This window comes from Trichechus manatus, unplaced genomic scaffold (genome assembly GCF_000243295.1).
Source record: "Trichechus manatus latirostris isolate Lorelei unplaced genomic scaffold, TriManLat1.0 scaffold00029, whole genome shotgun sequence".
Classification (NCBI taxonomy): Eukaryota; Metazoa; Chordata; class Mammalia; order Sirenia; family Trichechidae; genus Trichechus; species Trichechus manatus.
This window is the reverse complement of record NW_004443965.1, coordinates 11,754,702-11,772,312: the sequence shown is the minus strand read 5'-3', so window position 1 is coordinate 11,772,312 and position 17,611 is coordinate 11,754,702. Positions and strand designations below refer to the sequence as shown.

The 17,611-nt window shown below is 39.5% G+C and overlaps 1 protein-coding gene across 1 annotated transcript in view; it reads right to left on the bottom strand.

Moving 5' to 3' along the window:
* MRPS27 (mitochondrial ribosomal protein S27) overlaps nucleotides 1-17,611 on the bottom strand; it is a 100,114-nt gene that overhangs the window by 3,124 nt on the left and 79,379 nt on the right. Inside the window, exons 7-10 of the mRNA XM_004374507.2 lie at nucleotides 16,674-16,789; nucleotides 5,009-5,111; nucleotides 3,259-3,401; nucleotides 954-1,124 (exon numbers count right to left, since the gene is read on the bottom strand). Of these exons, the coding sequence (XP_004374564.1) occupies nucleotides 954-1,124; nucleotides 3,259-3,401; nucleotides 5,009-5,111; nucleotides 16,674-16,789 (533 nt within the window). The remainder of the gene's footprint in view (nucleotides 1-953; nucleotides 1,125-3,258; nucleotides 3,402-5,008; nucleotides 5,112-16,673; nucleotides 16,790-17,611) is intronic.

Here is a 17,611-nt window from a genome sequence, read left to right as displayed (position 1 = left end):
CTCAGTTTCAAATTATATGAACAAAAAAGTACTGGGAGAAACAGCTGCTAAAAATACAATAGAATCCTCCTTATAAAATGAGGAAATAGGCTTCCCGTAGCTAATTCAATACAATTACTGAAAATACTTAAACGTAATAATCTAGTGGTTTACATCTCTCTGTCTCAAAATGATACAACAGGTCAGCTTGCATGGATAGAAAGGTTTTCTGCTACATTCAAAGAATTCCCACTCAGGCAGCACTTTTTTCTCTTGGCACCAAATAGACCAGAAATAAAGCAAGAAAGAAATCAAGAATTTAAGCTTTGAACATGGCTCTTCTTTCCTAAATGCTGATCACAAAGTATTCTGGGATGTGCAGATGAATGCTACCAAAGGCGCTTGAGTGCTCAGGGCTGTTTTGGAAAGAAATAGTGCAAACTGATTTACATCTTTCATCCTATACAACAGAGTATTTCTAATGGCCCAGTGAACATCACAAAGCTGGCAAAGATGAGCAAAAAAAGATGCCTGCATCTTATCTCTATCATACTCAAACATGGCTTCCTAATTTCTATCTGGGCTTCTGGGTTATGGAGCACATCTCATGCAAAAAGGAGAAATGATCAGATACTTTCCACCTGGGTTGGAGTCAGGCTATTGCGAGTAGGCAAGCTATTACCCACCCATCAGGCCTTCAATCATCAGATGCACGTCAGGGATGAGTGGGTAATGACATGCTGCTTTAGTGAACAAAACTGTGACTGAATAGCTCAAGTACAAAAAGGAGCATAAAAATTCCATTTGTTTCTTTTAAGACCACTTCCTGTGTGAAGCAATAAAAATGTAATTTTTGATGTCAGTTTTTAATGTCTCTGTGTGTGACATTGATGAAAGGACTGCTTGTCTATCACCACAGCAGAGAAGCATGTTGAATGCACAGCTGAGATAGACTCAATTCTGCTACGACTCACCTTAAACCGTTCCAGGTACTGGGGAAGCTTGGACCGTTCAGTTTCCTTTGTGTCTAAATTTTCTACCAGGTCTTCTGCTCCCTGGTGGTCTTCGCCTTCTTGGGACTGTTCCTCTGAAGACCCATCCGCTGGAGAAGTCAGAGCCTGCAGCACTACGTCCAGCACATCGAGCTGCAGAGCAGAAAGAGGGTCAGGGGCTACTCATCTTGTGGCCTTGAAAGTACACTGAGAAGAGAGGCTGGAGAAGGTGAAAGAAAGGAAAAAATAACAGGAACTAAAAAAAAAAAAAAAAAACGTGAGAAGACTTGTAAAATTGTAGGAAATGGTTATATTACTTCACATTAGAAACACTATCAGACGGCATGGAAAACTTAGTACAAAACAAATGATAAAAATAAGCAAGCTAAGAATTATCTGTGCAAGTGAATCAGTACAATGGCATTTGATTTCACTTTTAGACGAGGTAGGAGTCTAAGAATTATGCTTGATGGACACTAAAGTACCTCCTCCTTCTGTCTTCCCTCCTCAGTCAGTTTGGAATTGGGACAAGGGGAAAGACCACCACAGACTACAACCAACAAAGAGTCATTCTGAAGGCACAGTTAAGCCTCTGATTATAGGTGAGAGCCTCCCTCAGAGAACGATTTTTGTTTATAGGGTATCTATAAATTAGGCATTAGTGTAATCCAAAGAAGCTGCTGGCAAAGAACAGAGATGCATACATGAAATTCATTTTAATGAGGTGATTTCTGTGACTTAAAGATTAGGCAAATTATAAAACAGAGGGTTTATTTTTGTTTTGCCTCTCCCTCCACCACTTTCACTTTTGAGTGCACCTCCCTTGACCCAAGGAGTCACCAGAGACAGGATACAGACAACATTAAGGCCCGCGTAAGCACCTACCTGGATACCGATGAATCCTGTCTGTGTTACATTAGAACAAAAATCCAGAAAATACCCCAAGGCCTTTTAATACCACTAATACACTACACCCAAACCCGACATATCCAGTCCTTGCTGACATCTGAATCACATTCCTATTAAGTCGGATACAGTGTATAAATCTGGCTTAGAACAGAAGGAAGATTTTCCTGACAAAGGATTTAAATATAATTTTGCATTTTCAATCACTAGCATTGACTAAAGCAAGGTTAAAACATGAATATACATTTAGAAACATGTATCTTTCGTTATGACATGGATTGCAACAATGGGCTCAGACATAGCAACCATTGTGAGGATTGCATGGGACTGGGCAGTGTTTCGTTCTGTTGTACATAGGGTCGCTGTGAGTTGGAACAGACTCCACGGCACCTACTAACAACAACAATGCCAACAACAACATCCTTTGTTATATAAGTCTGGCAAAGAACATAACAATTCACTAGACACTGGTATGAGGTACCAGTATAGGCACCAGACTTGCATCTCATGATTGAAATCAAAGCCAAGGGATGCTAATGATCAGGGTCAAGACAAAACAAGTAAGCGGCCCAAAGTTAACTGTTACACCCTGGTAACAAAACAACCAACATCTTTCTAGGACTCACTCTGGCTATGAAAGCTGCCAGGACAGGAGTAGACACTACGCCTCCCTATGGGGTATAAGGCTTGTTATGTGGCTGTAAGATACCATGTTCCCTATAGTCTGAGCTAAGTCTAGGAATTTTAGTACCAAGAGCTCTAGATGACTAATACAGATGAGGTTTGGGGCTGGTGGCAAGGCACCTTCCTAGTCCAGGCCAAGTGAACACCCTAGAACTTTGAAAGGAACATCAGATTCAGGTCTCCTCAGCACCGTGCATTCAGCACAGAACAGATTAATGGAAGGAATAAGATTATGCCATCTCCAGTCCCCAGATTCATTTCTTGAGGGCTTATAAGGGGGAAAACAAAACATTACGTGGTCAACCAAGACTACATGAGGGTACAGGAATGCCCAAAAGTATTTAACATGAAATCTTACCCTCTCTTGAGCTCTCCTTGGGAGCTTTTTTGGGGAGAAGGGGAACAGTGGAGTGGGCAGTATTTTATTGAACTCAGCCTGAATTTCAGGGTGGGGGGAATAGTTGCCCTTTTAGACAATAAACCATAAAATCAATATGAACTTTATTTTCTATTGCTTTTTGTCAGCAACCTTGAAAATTTGTGGTTTTTCATTCCTTTTAAAGCTGCATAAATACATATCCTGTCGAAACACAGAAAGTAGAGGATGGGGAACAAACTTGTAAAAACAAATTCAAAGCTCGATTTATCAAGAACAGGAGATGGCTAAATCTCACTGAATTAGAACTGAGGAACATACCACTTCTCTACAGAGCTTTATGTCTTCTGGGGAGGAAGCCACTTTCTCCATCACTTGAAGGGCTCTGTTGAGATACCCTGGTTTCCACATTAGAGGCATGTTGTGGTACACGGCCCGCAGTCCTTGACGCAATTCCACGTTCCCTGTGGTCAAAAACAACAATGAAGGATGCTCAGTCAGGTCATCCCACTGTCTGAGACTGAGGACTTGAAAGCAGAGGTGAATGTGCCTGGCAGCTCTAGAAACAAATACAGATCATTTCAAATCTGTACCAAGAGCCTCATCCCATCCAAGGACCTGGTGAAATTTCAGATGGATGATGAAAAATGTGGTAAACTTAACTGTATACATTTTGTAATGCAAAGTTGTACACACTTACTTTTCTTCTTTCTCATTTGGGCTGGTGGAGATTACCAATAAGGATGTGTGAATCATAGGACTGAGGGGAATTTAGAGAAGCTGATATATCTGCCTCTAAGTAGGAATACGCTTAAAAAAGAATCTAACAACTGAAACACTATTTTTGTTTCAAGAATAAAATCTCTCCCAGAAAAAGAAATTCCACAACTTTTCTCCAATGAAAATCTTGTCAGCACTAACAACTTTCCCTGCCAGGAAATGTTTAACATTTTTCGAAATGCTCCAAAACACCCAATCTACTGTCCTTATGAAAAAAAAAAAAAAATTCATCTTCCTCTTTTTGCCTTTATTTGAGCTTCATCGGTTCTTAAATCACAAAGTCCTTATCATTCTCTTGACACTCAGGACATAAGTGCTTCTCTCAGCACCTCAAACCAGCACAACTGGAGCTCAAGATGCAGACGCCTGGCAGCAGGGCCCTCCCAAGGGAGAGGGGCAGAAACTTGCTCTGCACTAATGACCAAGGAAGTCACCTTGAGCTGCCAGGTTTTAAATCTACCTTTACTTATCTTTCCTGGGAAGGAAGATTTGAGAAAGCCACAGAAGCACTTAAACAGACAAAGCTTATCAGGTGACAGCTAATTTTAGACCTTTAAGGTGCTTGGGGCTGGACTGCAGTCACAACCTGGGCAGCTGCTACCATCAGGGTTGAGTGAGGCTGCACAGCACATGTCAGAACGAGAGCAAAGAGCTTTTGATCTGGTGGCTGCCAAGACTAGGATCAGAGGATCAGGACCTCTGCTCATGCCCAACAACAACAAAGCACATTTTCCTAGCCCTGACAGCTTCTGGAACACTGCAGGCAGCATGTTAGTCCTGAATGGTAATCTGAAGGCAAATGAAAAAATATGCAAATCAGAATCAATGGTAGATGGTAAATAAGGAAAAAGTGATTTTTAGAAAGAGTAGTCTATTATCAGCTAGTCTGATAAACTCTGAAATTCCTCTCTTAGTTTATATCAGCATCAGCATCCAAGAATGCCACGCTACATTTTGTTGGCAAAGATCAGCTTCAAAAGTAGTCAGCCTGCTGCAACTTTGAAGAAATTCAGAAAACAAAGGCAAGCAGCTGCAGTGCATGGTCAAGAGCAGATGCTTCCTTAAATGTGTATCTACGTAAGAGAGAGAATGGAAGAGCAAGGAAATAACATGCATTTAATAAACCTTACATAACCGTAAGGCCACCCAGGTCTATTTTTATGTCTAACAATGAAGGCTGTATTGGAAATTCACTAGTAAATTTAAATCAAATTAGAATTTAATTATGAAGCAGAAGAATGCATTAATTCTATTGATGACAGAAAATATTCGTAAGGATCATGTAGCTTACCAAGAAGTGCATAGCCATACAACTGGGAACTCAAGCCCACTGAGTTCTCTTGTTTTAGGCCTGGGAGTAATAGGGATGCACCGAAGTTCCTCTCCTCTTCCCACTGCAACAGAACATTCCAGATCATGGTCCATACAAGCAATGAATAGTTTATGCAAAAATGTGATTTTTAATGACACTGAAGAAAAGAATATGTTATAGCAGTAAGTAAAAAAAGCAAAATTACAACTAATATCACAATTTTGTAAATAAAAGGTATTTATGTTTAAATAAAAACAGAAAAGAAATGTCTTATATGTTAATAGATTTCTGAGAGGTGAAATTATAACTAATTTTGGTTTTCTACTTTGTACTTTTCATTACTTTCAAAATCTTCTGCAATGAGTAAGAGTTACTTTTGCAATCAGAAAAGCAAAACAAAAATAAGGAGTACATTTTAGACCAACACTGCCTTGAGACAGCCAACTGCGATTTAACATACCATCGCCCCCACAGTCACTCACTTCCATTGCTGTGACATGCTGGAACAAGCTTTAGAATTTTAAATAATTCAGTGATGATAAGACTCCCTCTCCTTCACAGTGTTAAAATAAACACCACCATTAAGTTGCTTTTAGAAAAAGATTTATGCCTCTCAAAAACAAATTAGGCAATCAGAAACACTTAGTGATAGTTTTTTCAACCGAGGATACAAAATTCCATGTCAATAAAATTGAAGCCTTTTGAGAAATGGGGGGCGGGGGAAGGGGCACAAACACAAGCATTGCTTAGCCTGCTGCTGACTAGCAACAGCAGTGACCCGGGGACTCCCTGGAAACACAGGGCCCTGAGGAGAGCCTTGGCAACTCCACCAGACAACTGGAGCCGTGATGTTTTTTTCTTTAACTGAGCTTTAAGTGAGAGTTTACAGTTCAAGTCAGTTTCTCATATAAAAATTTAAACACACATTGCTACGTGACCCTAGCTGTCCCTCCTATAATGTGACAGCACACTCCTCCTTTCCACCCAGATTTCCTGTGTCCATTCAACCAGCTCCTGTCCCTTTTTGCCTTCTCATCTCACCTCTGGACAGGAGCAGCCCATTTAGTCTCATGTATCTACTTGGGCTAAGAAGCAATGTCTTCACGAGTATCATTTTATGTACCACAGTCCAGTCTAATCTTTGTTGAAGAGTTGGCTTTGGAAATGGTTTCAGTTCTGGGCTAACAGAGAGTCTGGGGGCCATGTCTTCCGGAGTCCCTCCAGTCTCAGTCAGACCATTAAGTCTGGTCTTTTTACTAGAATTTGAGTTCTGCACACCACTTTTCTCCTGCTCTGTCAGGGACTCTCTGTTGTGTTCCCTGTCAAGGCGGTCATTGGTGGTGGCTGGGCACCATCTACTTCTTCTGGTCTCAGGCTGATGGGAGTCTCTGGTTTTCGTGGCCCTTTCTGTCTCGTGGGCTAATATTTTCCTCGTGTTTTTAGTGTTCTTCATTCTCCTTTGCTCCACGTGGGTTGGGACCAATTGATGTATCTTAGACGGCCACTCACTAGCTTTTAAGATCCCAGATGCCACTTACCAAAGTGGGATGCAGAACAGTTTCTTGATAAACTTTGTTATGACAATTGACCTAGATGTCCCCTGAAACCATGGTCCCCAGACCCCTGCCCCTGCTACTCTGTCCCTCAAAGTGTTTGGATGTATTCAGGAAACTTTCTAGCTTTTGGTTTAGTACAGTTGTGTGTTGCCCTTCCCTTCACCTAAGATAATTCTTGTGTACTATATAGTTAGTGAATACCCACCCCTCTTCCTCCCTCTTCACCCTTGAAACCATCAAAGAATGTCTTCTTCTGTGTTTAAGCCATTTCTTGAGTTCTTATAATAGTGGTCTCATACAATATTTGTCCTTTTGCGACTGACTCATTTCACTCAGCATAATGCCTTCCAGACTAATCCATGTTATGTTTCACAGATTCATCATTGTTCTTTATCATTGCGTAGTATTCCACTGTATGAATATACCATAATTTGTTTATCCATTCATCTGTTGATGTGCACCTAGGTTGTTTCCATCTTTTTGCTAGTGTGAACAGTTCTGCAATGAACATGGGTGTGCATGTATCTATTTGTGTGACGACTCTTATTTCTCTAGCATATATTCCAAGGAGTGGGACTGCTGCATCGTATGGTACTTCTAACTTTTTAAGGAAGCATCAAATCGATTTCCAAAGTGGTTGTATCATTTTACATTCCCATCAGCAGTGTATAAGTGTTTCAGTCTCTCCACAACCTCCCCAACATTTATTATCTTCTGTTTTTTGGATTAATGCTAGCCTTGTTGGGGTGAGACGGTATCTCACTGTAGTTTTGATTTGCATTTCTCTAATGGCTAATGATCGTGAGCATTTCCTCATGTATTTGTTTGCCGCCTGAATGTTTCTTTGGTGAAGTGCCTGTTCCTATTCTTTGACCATTTTTTAATTAGGTTATTTGTCTTTTGGTTGTTGAGGTTTTGCAGCATCTTGTAGCTTTTAGATTAGACGTGATCGGATTTGTTGTAGCCAAATTTTTTTTCCCAGTCTGTAGGTTGTCTTTTTACTCTTTCGGTGAAGTCTTTTGATGAACATAAGTGTTTGATTTTTAGGAGCTCCCAGTTATCTAATTTCTCTTCTAGTGTATGTGCATTGCTACTTATGGTTCGTATTCTGTTTATGCCATATATTAGGGCTCCTAGCATTGTTCCTATTTTTTCTTCCATGATCTTTATCGTTTTAGATTTTATATTTAGGTCTTTGATCCATTTTGAGTTAGTTTTTATGCATGATGTGAGTTATAGGTCTTGTTTCAGTTTTTTGCAGATGGATATCCAGTTATGCCAGCACCATTTATTAAAGAGACTGTCTTTTCCCCCGTTAACGGACCTTGGGCCTTTGTCAAATATCAGCTGCTCACAGGTGGATGTATTTACATGTGGATTTTCAATTCTGTTCTACTGCTCTATGTATCTGTTGTATCAGTCCCAGGCTGTTCTGACTACCGTGGCAGTATAATAGGTTCTAAAATCAGGTAATGTGAGGCCTCCTACTTTGTTCTTCTTCTTGAGTAATGCTTTACTTATCTGGGGCCTCTTCCCTTTCCATATGAAGTTGGTGATTTGTTTCTCCATCTCATCAAAAAATGCCACTGGAGTTTGGATGGGGATTGCATTGTATCTGTAGATGGCTTTGGGTAGAATAGACATTTTCACAATGTTGAGTCTTCCTATCCATGAGCAAGGTATGTTTTTCCACTTATGCAGGTCTCTCTTGGTTTCTTGCAGTAGTGTCTTGTAGTTTTCTTTGTATAGGTCTTTTACGGCTCTGGTTAGATTTATTCCTAAGTATTTTATCTTCTTGAGGGCTAATGTAAATGGTATTGATTTGGTGATTTCCGCTTTGAAGTTCTCTTTGTTGGTGTAGAGGAATCCAGCTGATTTTTGTATGTTTACCTTGTATCCTGATACTTTGCTGAAATCTTCTATTAGTTCCAGTAGTTTTCTTGTGGATTCTTTGGTGTTTGCTGTGTGTAAGATCATATCATCTGCACATAGAGATACTTTTACTTCTTCCTTACCAATTTGGACACCCTTTATTTCTTTTTCTAGCCTAATTGCACTAGAACCTCCAGCACAATGTTGTCTGGTTCCTGTTCTCAAGCGGAATGGTTTCAGACTCTCTCCATTCAGGATGATGTTGGCTGTTGGCTTTGTATAAACGCCCTTTATTATGTTGAAGGATTTCCCTTCTATTCCTATTTTGCTGAGAGTTTTTATCATGAATGGGTATTGGACTTCGTGAAATGCCTCAATTGGTAAGATCGTGGTTTTTGTCTTTTGTTTTATTAACGTGATGGATTACACTGATTGTTTTTCAATGTTGAACCATCCCTGCCTACCTGGTATCAATCCTACTTGGTCATAGTGAATTATTTTTTTTGGATGTTGTTGAATTCTATTGGCTAGAATTTTGTAGAGGATTTCTGCATCTATGTTCATGAGGGATATTGGTCTGTAATTTTCTTTTTTTGTGGTGTTTTTACCTGGTTTTGGTATCAGGTTTATGCTGGCTTCATAGAATAAGTTTGGGAGCATTCCATCTTTTTCTATGCTCTGAAATGCCTTTAGTAGCAGTGGTGTTAACGTCTCTGAAAGTTTGGTAGAATTATTCAGTGTAACCATCAGGGCCAGGGCTTTTTTTTGTTGGTAGTTTTTAAATTACCTTTTCTATCTCTTCTTTTGTTATAGGTTTATTTAGTTGTTCTACCTCTGTTTGTGTTAGTTTAGGTAGGTAGTGAGTTTCTAGAAATTTGTCCATTTCTTCTAGGTTTTCAAATTTGTTAGAGTATAGTTTTTTATAGTGTTCTGCTATGATTCTTTTAATTTCAATTGGGTCTGTTGTGATGTTGCCCATCTCATTTCTTATTTAGGTTATTTGCTTCCTCTCTTCTTTTTCTTTGGTCAGTTTGGCCAATGATCAATCGATTTTGTTGATCTTTTCAAACAACCAGCTTTTGTTCTTGTTAACTCTTTCAGTGGTTTTTCTGTTTTCTATTTCATTTAATTCTGCTTTAATTTTTATTATTTGCTTTCTTCCGGTGCCCAAGGGCTTCTTTTGCTGCTCTTTCTATTGGTTTGATTTGTAGGGTTAATGTTTTGATTTGGGCCCTTTCTTCTTTTTGGATGTGTGCATTTGTTGCTATAAATTGACCTCTGAGCACTGCTTTTGCTGTATCCCAAAGGTTCTGGTACGATGTGTTTTCATTCTCATTTGATTCTGTGAATTTCTTTATTCTGTCCTTAATTTTTTCTATAACCCAGTAGTTTTTGAGCAAGGAGTTGTTCGGTTTCTATGTTTGATTTTTTTCCCTTGCTTTTTCTGTTACTGAACTCCACTTTTATGGCTTTATGGTCAGAAAAAATGCTTTGTAATATTTTGATGCTCTGGATTCTGTTAAGGCTTGCTTTATGGCCTAATGTATGGTCTATTCTAGACAATGTTCCGTGTGTATTGGAAAAGAAAGTATATTGGCTGCCGTTGGGTGGAGTGTTCTGTATATGTCTAGGAGATCAAGTTGGTTGATAGTGGCATTTAGATCTTCCATGTCTTTGTTGAGCTTCTTTCTGGATGTTCTGTTCTTCACTGTAAGTGGTGTGTTGAAGTCTCCTACTATTATTGTGTATCCCTCTTTTCAATGCTGTTAGAGTTTGTTTTATGTACTCTGGAGCACTGTCATTGGATGTGTAAATATTTATTATGGTTATGTCCATCTGGTGTATTGACCCTTTAATCATTATATAGTGTCCTTCCTATCCTTTGTGGTGGATTTTACTTTAAAGTCTCTTTTGTCAGTCTCTTTTGCCACTCTTGCCCTTTTTTATTGTTGTTTGCTTGATACATTTTTTTCCATCCTTTGAGTTTTAGTTTGTTTGTATTTTTAAGTCTACGGTGAGTCTCTGATAAGCAGCATTTAGATGGATTCTGTTTTTTAATCCATGCTACCACTCTCTGTCTCTTTATTGGTGCATTTAGTCCATTTCATTTGGCGTAATTATTAATAGGTATGAGTTTAGTGCTGTCACTTTGATGTCTTTTTTTTGTGTTGCTGACAGTTAGTTTGTTCCACTTAATTTTCTGTGCCGAGTCATTTTTCTTTTTATCTTTTTCATTGTTGTTGATTTTGTATTTGCTGAGTCTTTATGTTTTTCTTGTTTTTTACTTTGATGTGTAGGCTTGTTTGTTTCCTTTGTGGTTACCTTAATATTTACCCCTATTTTTCTAAGTTTAAGCCAATCTTTTATTTCTTTGTATTGGCTTGACTTCCTCTCCATATGAAACATGTATGACTACATTTTTTAGTCCCTCTTTTTTGTTTTGATGTTGTCATCTTTTACAATTTGATGTCTCTGTTTCCGTATTTTCAGTGTTTTAGCTTTGATTTATTTTTGTGACTTCCCTATCTCGGTTGCTATCTGGTTGCTCTGTCCTGTGTTCTAGTCTTGGATTGGTATCTGATATTATTGATTTTCTAACCAGAGGACTCCCTTTAGTATTTCTTGTAATTTTGGTTTGGTTTTTGCAAATTCCCTAAACCTCTGTTTATCTGGAAATGCTCTAATTTTGCCATCATATTTGAAAGACAGTTTTGCTGGATATATAATTCTTGGCTGGCAATTTTTTTTCCTTCAAGGCTTTATATATGTCATCCCATTGACTTCTTGCCTGGATGGTTTCTGCTGAGTAGTCCAAGCTTAGTCTTATTGACTCTTCTTTGTAGATGACTTCTCGTTTATCCTTAGCTGCTCTTAAAATTCTCTATCTTTGGTTTTGGCAAGTTTGATTATAATACGTCTTGGTGACTTTCTTTTGGGATCTACCTTGTGTGAGGTTTGATGAGCATCTTGGATAGATATCTTCCCATCTTTCATGATATCAGGGACGTTTTCTGCCAACAAATCTTCAATAATTCTCTCTGTATTTTCTGTTGTCTCCTCCTGTTCTGGTACTCCAATCACTCGTAGGTTATTCCTCTTGATACAGTCCCACATAATTCTTAGGGTTTTTTCATTTTTTAAATTCTTTTATCTGATTTTTCCTCAAATAAGTTGGTGTCAAGTGCTTTATCTTCAATCTCACTAATTCTGACTTCCATCGCCTCAATTCTGCTCCTATGACTTTCTATTGAGTTGTCTAATTCTGAAACTTCATTGTTAATCTTCTGGCTTTCTGTTTGCTGTCTCTCTATGGATTCTTGCAGCCTGTTAAATTTGTCATTGTGCTCTTCTGTAATCTTCATAAGTTCCTCTATTGCTCTGTCTGTATATTCCTTAGCTTCTTCTGCATTTTGCATGATCTCCTTCCTGATCTCTTGAAGAGCAGATGGTTAGATCTGTTACTAGGTATGTGAGCACAGGAGTTCGTTTACTTTTCTTGTACGGATTCAGCTCAGGTGTCCAGATAGTCAGTCTCAAAGTGCGTAGTGCAGGCTCTCACCTACAGTCCTAGATGGGCAGGGGTGATTGGAGTAGGCATGGGTATCTGGCTGCAGTAGGGGGTCATGCGCTGAGTAAGGCAGGGGGCTGACGGCTGCCCCTGAGTGTCTGGAAGGAAAGTGTGTCCCTGTTCCCTAGAGTGTATAGGTGGGTGAGTTTTGCTATGGGCACTAACGCTGTTGGCCGTAAGGACTGGGAGGCACTACTTATTCTGGGACCCCTTTTGCAGGTAGTTAGGTAGCTTGGGTGCATCCACCAGTCCTCAGGCCCCTGATATGGGTAGGTGAGGACCCTGCTTAATGGGCAGAGCGGTGTCAAATGTCATGAACCTACCACTCCACCATACAGCTGATAAAGTGAAGTTAGGCTTCAGGTATATACCCTGTCATACTGTGCTGATGAGGGCCTATGCTGTTAAAATGGGCCCACACAGGTCTGTGCAGGGGTGAAAGGCATTCAAAGCCTATGGACCCCTTATGCCTGTGCCTAGGCAAAGGAGCTGTGCTTGCCCCAAGTTGCTTGCTTAGGGGAGCTGGCAGATTATTTTTTCCTGTTTGTTAATTGTTCCCTCTCCAAGGCCAGGAGAATGGCTCAGGGTGCGTGATGGGTCCTACTTCTGGCCCAGGGGAAGCAGCAATTGCTGAGGCTTGTCCAGGACCTGGTGCAGAGCAGGGAGGGAGCAGGTAAATGGGAGAGGTTCTTCCCAAATGGGGTGGTTTCTTCATCAGAATGGTAGGTTAAATGCATGCAGTTAACGTTTGCTGATTGAGCACTGCTTTTCACTGGCTCTGGAGGCCTGAGCAGATTCTTTGTCGCTCGGTCTCTCTCAATGTGGAAAACTCGTCCCGAACGCCACTGCCCGCCTCACTGAGCGTGCCAGCTGACCTCACCTGCATAGTGCTGGCTCCTGCCCGGTCAGCTCTGGCAACTCCTCATTGATTCTGAACCGTCTCTCCCTTCCCCTGCCAGTCCATCCGATTCTTCAACTTTACCTTTGATATTCAGGGCTCCTAGATTATTATATTTAACTGATTCACTTGTTTTTTTTGGGTCTTTGTTGTAAGGGGGACCACCAGAAGCATCTGACTACTCCACCATCTTGGCCCCGCCTCTTCTGAAGCTGTGATCTTGTTGGTCCATATGAGTATACACCTGCCAGCACTGGTGCACTCGCTCTTGCTTCGAAATACAGAACACAAAGCTTAGGCTGCTCTTCTCTGGTCTCTGCCGCAGAGGTCACGGATGAAGCAGAGAATGAATGAGGTTTGCAGGCTTCAATTGTAGTCAGGTGGAAGGGAGGCATCCCAGGTGTTAACAGGCTCCCAAACCTCTTTACTGTGAATGGCTTTTGTGCAATACAAGTGTAATTTCTCAAGGTTTTTCTAAGCCTTTGACAAAAGCAAAGACCTTGGGAGAAAAACAAAACCTCCCCAGGCACTTCTGCAGCACAGATAGCAAAAGAACTGTAATTAAGGAACAGGTCATTTCACTTTCAAAAGCAAATCACTCTAATCCAGGGAGGTTTGATTTTCCTCACATAAACTGCATGATAAGTGGGCCCAGAGAATAGTAAATAAGGAGTCCTAAAAACTTTTTTTTTTTTTTTTTTTGTGGGGGAAAAACACCTCCAGTATCAAGATGCAATAGGGGCTAAAATGTATGGTAAAACATCTAAAGGATAACCATCCTTGATGCTAGCAATTGAGCAGGGGTGGTGATAGTGAGTGGGATGGTGATACTTCCAAGAGGACTTTTCAAAAAGATGAATGAAAACAAGCAAACAAACAAATAGATGAATGTCTTAGAGATTTTTTGATAATTAGCTGGGAATAGCTGATTTTGTGATAAACTATTTACATGTTAATGTAAAATATTAGATCTCTTCCAAGCCTTTACCTACTATACGTAGTATAATGGACTAAATCAGGTGCTACTTCATTAATGCCCTCCAGGTTTTCCCATTATATGCTTCTGTTTTTCCCAAAGCACATCCTCACTGTCCAACTCACCCTCCCTCCACTCCCTTCACAGCTAGACATCTCAAAAGAGTTGTCGATACTCACTGTCTCCATTTCTGCACTTCTAACTCACTCCATAATCACTCCAATTTGGCTTCCTACTCCATTGCTCCATGGAAACAAAGGTTACAATTTAGTGCTACAATTTAGTGCCTCTAAGTTCAGTGTCACTAAATTCAATGAACCTTTTTGAGGTCCTCATCTCACCTCTCCTTTCGGAAGCATTCTACATTGTACAGCACTTGCTTCTCTTTCCATGGTTTTTGTGCTCCAAATTCCTGATTTTCCTTCCTTTTGTTCTCTGGTTCATTTGCAGATGCTTATACATGAATGTATAAATTAAATCTTCAAAATGAAATCTTCAGCCCAGATCTTTTGATTAAGCTCCTAATTTCCCTCTTGAAATCTTAAATGTCTTAAAGGCATCTTAAAATGCAATATAATCAGAGATAAATTAATAATTTTCTTCACAAAACTTGCTCTTTTTCAGAGTTCCCTTTGCAAACAAATGGCATTCCTTCCATCTTGATACACAAGTTAGAAACTGAGATGATAATATTTGACTACTTCCCTGCTTCCATATTCAACTCTTCATCATGTTATTTGCCTTCCAAATATGTCCACCAGCTACTCTCTAACTCCACCACATCCTAGTCCCCAAGCTACCACTGTCTCTTGCTTGCACTACCATAACAGTACCCTAACTGGTCTAACCACAGTTATCCTGACCCGGCTCTAACCTCTTATCTACACTGCAGCCAAAGGGATCTTCTCAAAACACAAATCTGATCACGTTACTCTCTCTGGCTAACACTTTTCAACGGCTTCTATTTTTAGGATGAAGGCAAAAAGGCATAGTATGGCCTATATTCTCCAACTTTATTTCACCCATGTTCTCCCTATCATTTTTCTGTTGTAGCTATATTGGTTATCTTCTTTCAGCCCCTTTTTGCTCACCACGTTCCTTCTGCCACAGGGCTTCCCTGGAGGTCTTCATGCTTGGTAAAGTAGAGGGTCAGCGAAAAAGAGGAAGACCCTCAACGAGATGGACTGACACAGTGGTTGCAACAATGGGCTCAAACATAGCAATGATTGTGAGGATGGCACAAGACTGGGCAGTGTTTTGTTCTGTTGGGTTACTATGAGTCAGAACCAATTCAACAGTACTAACAACAAATTTCTTCTTTTTGGATTACTCTTCTCTTTCTCAGCTAGTTAATTCCCATTCATCCTTCAAATAGTAACCCAAAAATTATTTCCTTAAGGAAGGCTTTCCTAACCTATCTGACTAGGTTTAAAATACATACAACAACTCCCTACAAGATGGGCCTTTCATAGACCTTTTTTTTGGTAGCACTCAAGAGATTTATAATTTTATACTGTATAGATAGCCTCCAACCTATGACAGACTCATTTGAACCTGTTCCAACAACTCCGTCGTAAGTCGGTTCTGATGTAAGTCAAATACCTCTTTTCTTTAAGTTTTCATTATGATTGCCTTTTATTATCAGTATCTTTATAAATCTGATCTTTATTTGTCTTTAGGGATTGGAGACACTACATATAAACTTACAGATACATTTTAATACATACCTACATACACACACGCATATTACTAATAGATACACAAGGAAAAAAAAAAAACAGATGGTCCTTCAAGCACAGCTTGTCTTCTTCCTAGACTGTAAGCAGAAAACGTATATATTTGCTTACCATTGTGGAAGTAGCACCTGGAAATGTATGGACTGTAGTAGGTGTTTAATAAATATTTATTAAATTAATGAATGTGAGCTATATCATAGGCTATGGCGCTCATCTTAGAAAGGCAAAACATACCATGCAGTCTTTAGAATGTGGGTTAGACTAGATGACCTTTTTAGTTCCTACCAAAACGGGGAGGTTTTGATGTCACATTTGAGGCTAAGGACACAGACTATAGAGCCAGACTATCTGGCTTCACCAAGTGGCTTCACCACCTACTAGGTGGGTGGTTACTAGGTGATATCACCATGCCCCAGTCTTCTAGCCTGAATAGAGTTGTTGTGAGGATTAAATGTATAAATAAGCTTAAAGCACCAAGAACACAGTCTGGTATAAGGTAAATAGTATTTAAATATTAGTTGTATTTGTTATTATTGTTATTCGCAGAATAGCAATAAAAAATGACTTAATGCCCTAAATTAAAAGCCGACACCAAAACTTGGTTTCAGAACACCACGAGCCAGAGGAACCTTAGTAAAATATTGATTCAAGTTAAATAATCAGTATTTAACACCTGAGGTTGTAGTCAGTTAGCTGCTTCACTGCTTCTTTGATATGCCATGTTCAGCTCTTACTGATTATTCATTACCCATTTCAGAATGTCTGAGGCTCACTCATCCTAGCTCAAGTTTAAAAAATGTGCATAAACACTTTCATTTGTGACTGCCTCAAGTGGAGAAACAGCCAGTTCGACTTAGCTGGAAACTTGTGACTAATGTATAGCTATAGCATGATCACTTGTTCCTGGTTATGCATGGCCACAGAGCTGCACATCAGATACCTTTTTCCAGATTCTGAGGATAGGAGTTTCCTCTGGCCTCCTAATTCTGAGCAGCTTTTTCTAAGGCTCTCAGTAATGCTTTAAGGTAGATCACTTACACTGAAGTCTGTTTTCTTTTCCAGGCTATGGTATAAAACGTAGAGGGAGAGAAGCTGGGTAGAAGGCACCTCAAAGTCTTCTTGCATCATGATCTCAAAAACCACCGATAAAGCATCTGGCAAGAAGATAAAAATAAAAATGAGATAAAATTAGTTGTAAGTGACATCATCAAATCTGTACTTAACCATAAACATTCTTATAGTTAAACTACAATGATAACCACTCTTAAAAAGTGGGGCATGGTAGAAAATATGTAGAATTAAGAAGTAAAAAATAAGCCTTGTTCTCGTTTTTCCACAAACTAGGTCTCTTCCAGCTTTTAGCTTCTATTGTACATACTATAGGACTAAATCAGGTGTTTTACACCAATGTGTAGTCTGCTGTAATCCTTACCTTTCCTTGCCCTTCCCTACTATGGCAGGAAGCTAGAAGCCACTTTATATAAATTTCATTGGATCAGAGAATTTTGGGAGTAAAGAGATCTCAGAGGTCACCTACCCACTTATTTTACAGATGTGGGAACTGAAGCCCAGGGAGGTGAAAGACTTACCTTCATAGTTAGTGCACAGCTCTCTCCATGGTAGGTCAACTGATTGTACAGTTTGACATTTTACATACTATGACAACTGTGATTAAGTAAAACAAAGTTTGTTTCATAGTAAATGGTGGTATAAAAACAGTCAAGGAAATAAACACTTACTATAATCTTAAGGGGCCATGGAAGGCCAAGTAAGGCCTATTGCTTAACTACATAAATTCACTGCGTTGCCTAAAGAAACAGTACAAATAAACTTGAGAAAATGTAGAGGAAAAAATAACAACTGGCCCACTGGTATGGTAAATCAACTACATATCTATTTCTTTTTTTTTAATGCATCTATTTCTGACTGAAATAGTCATGTAAAGAGATGGCAACAAGATAAAAAAGGAGGATAGT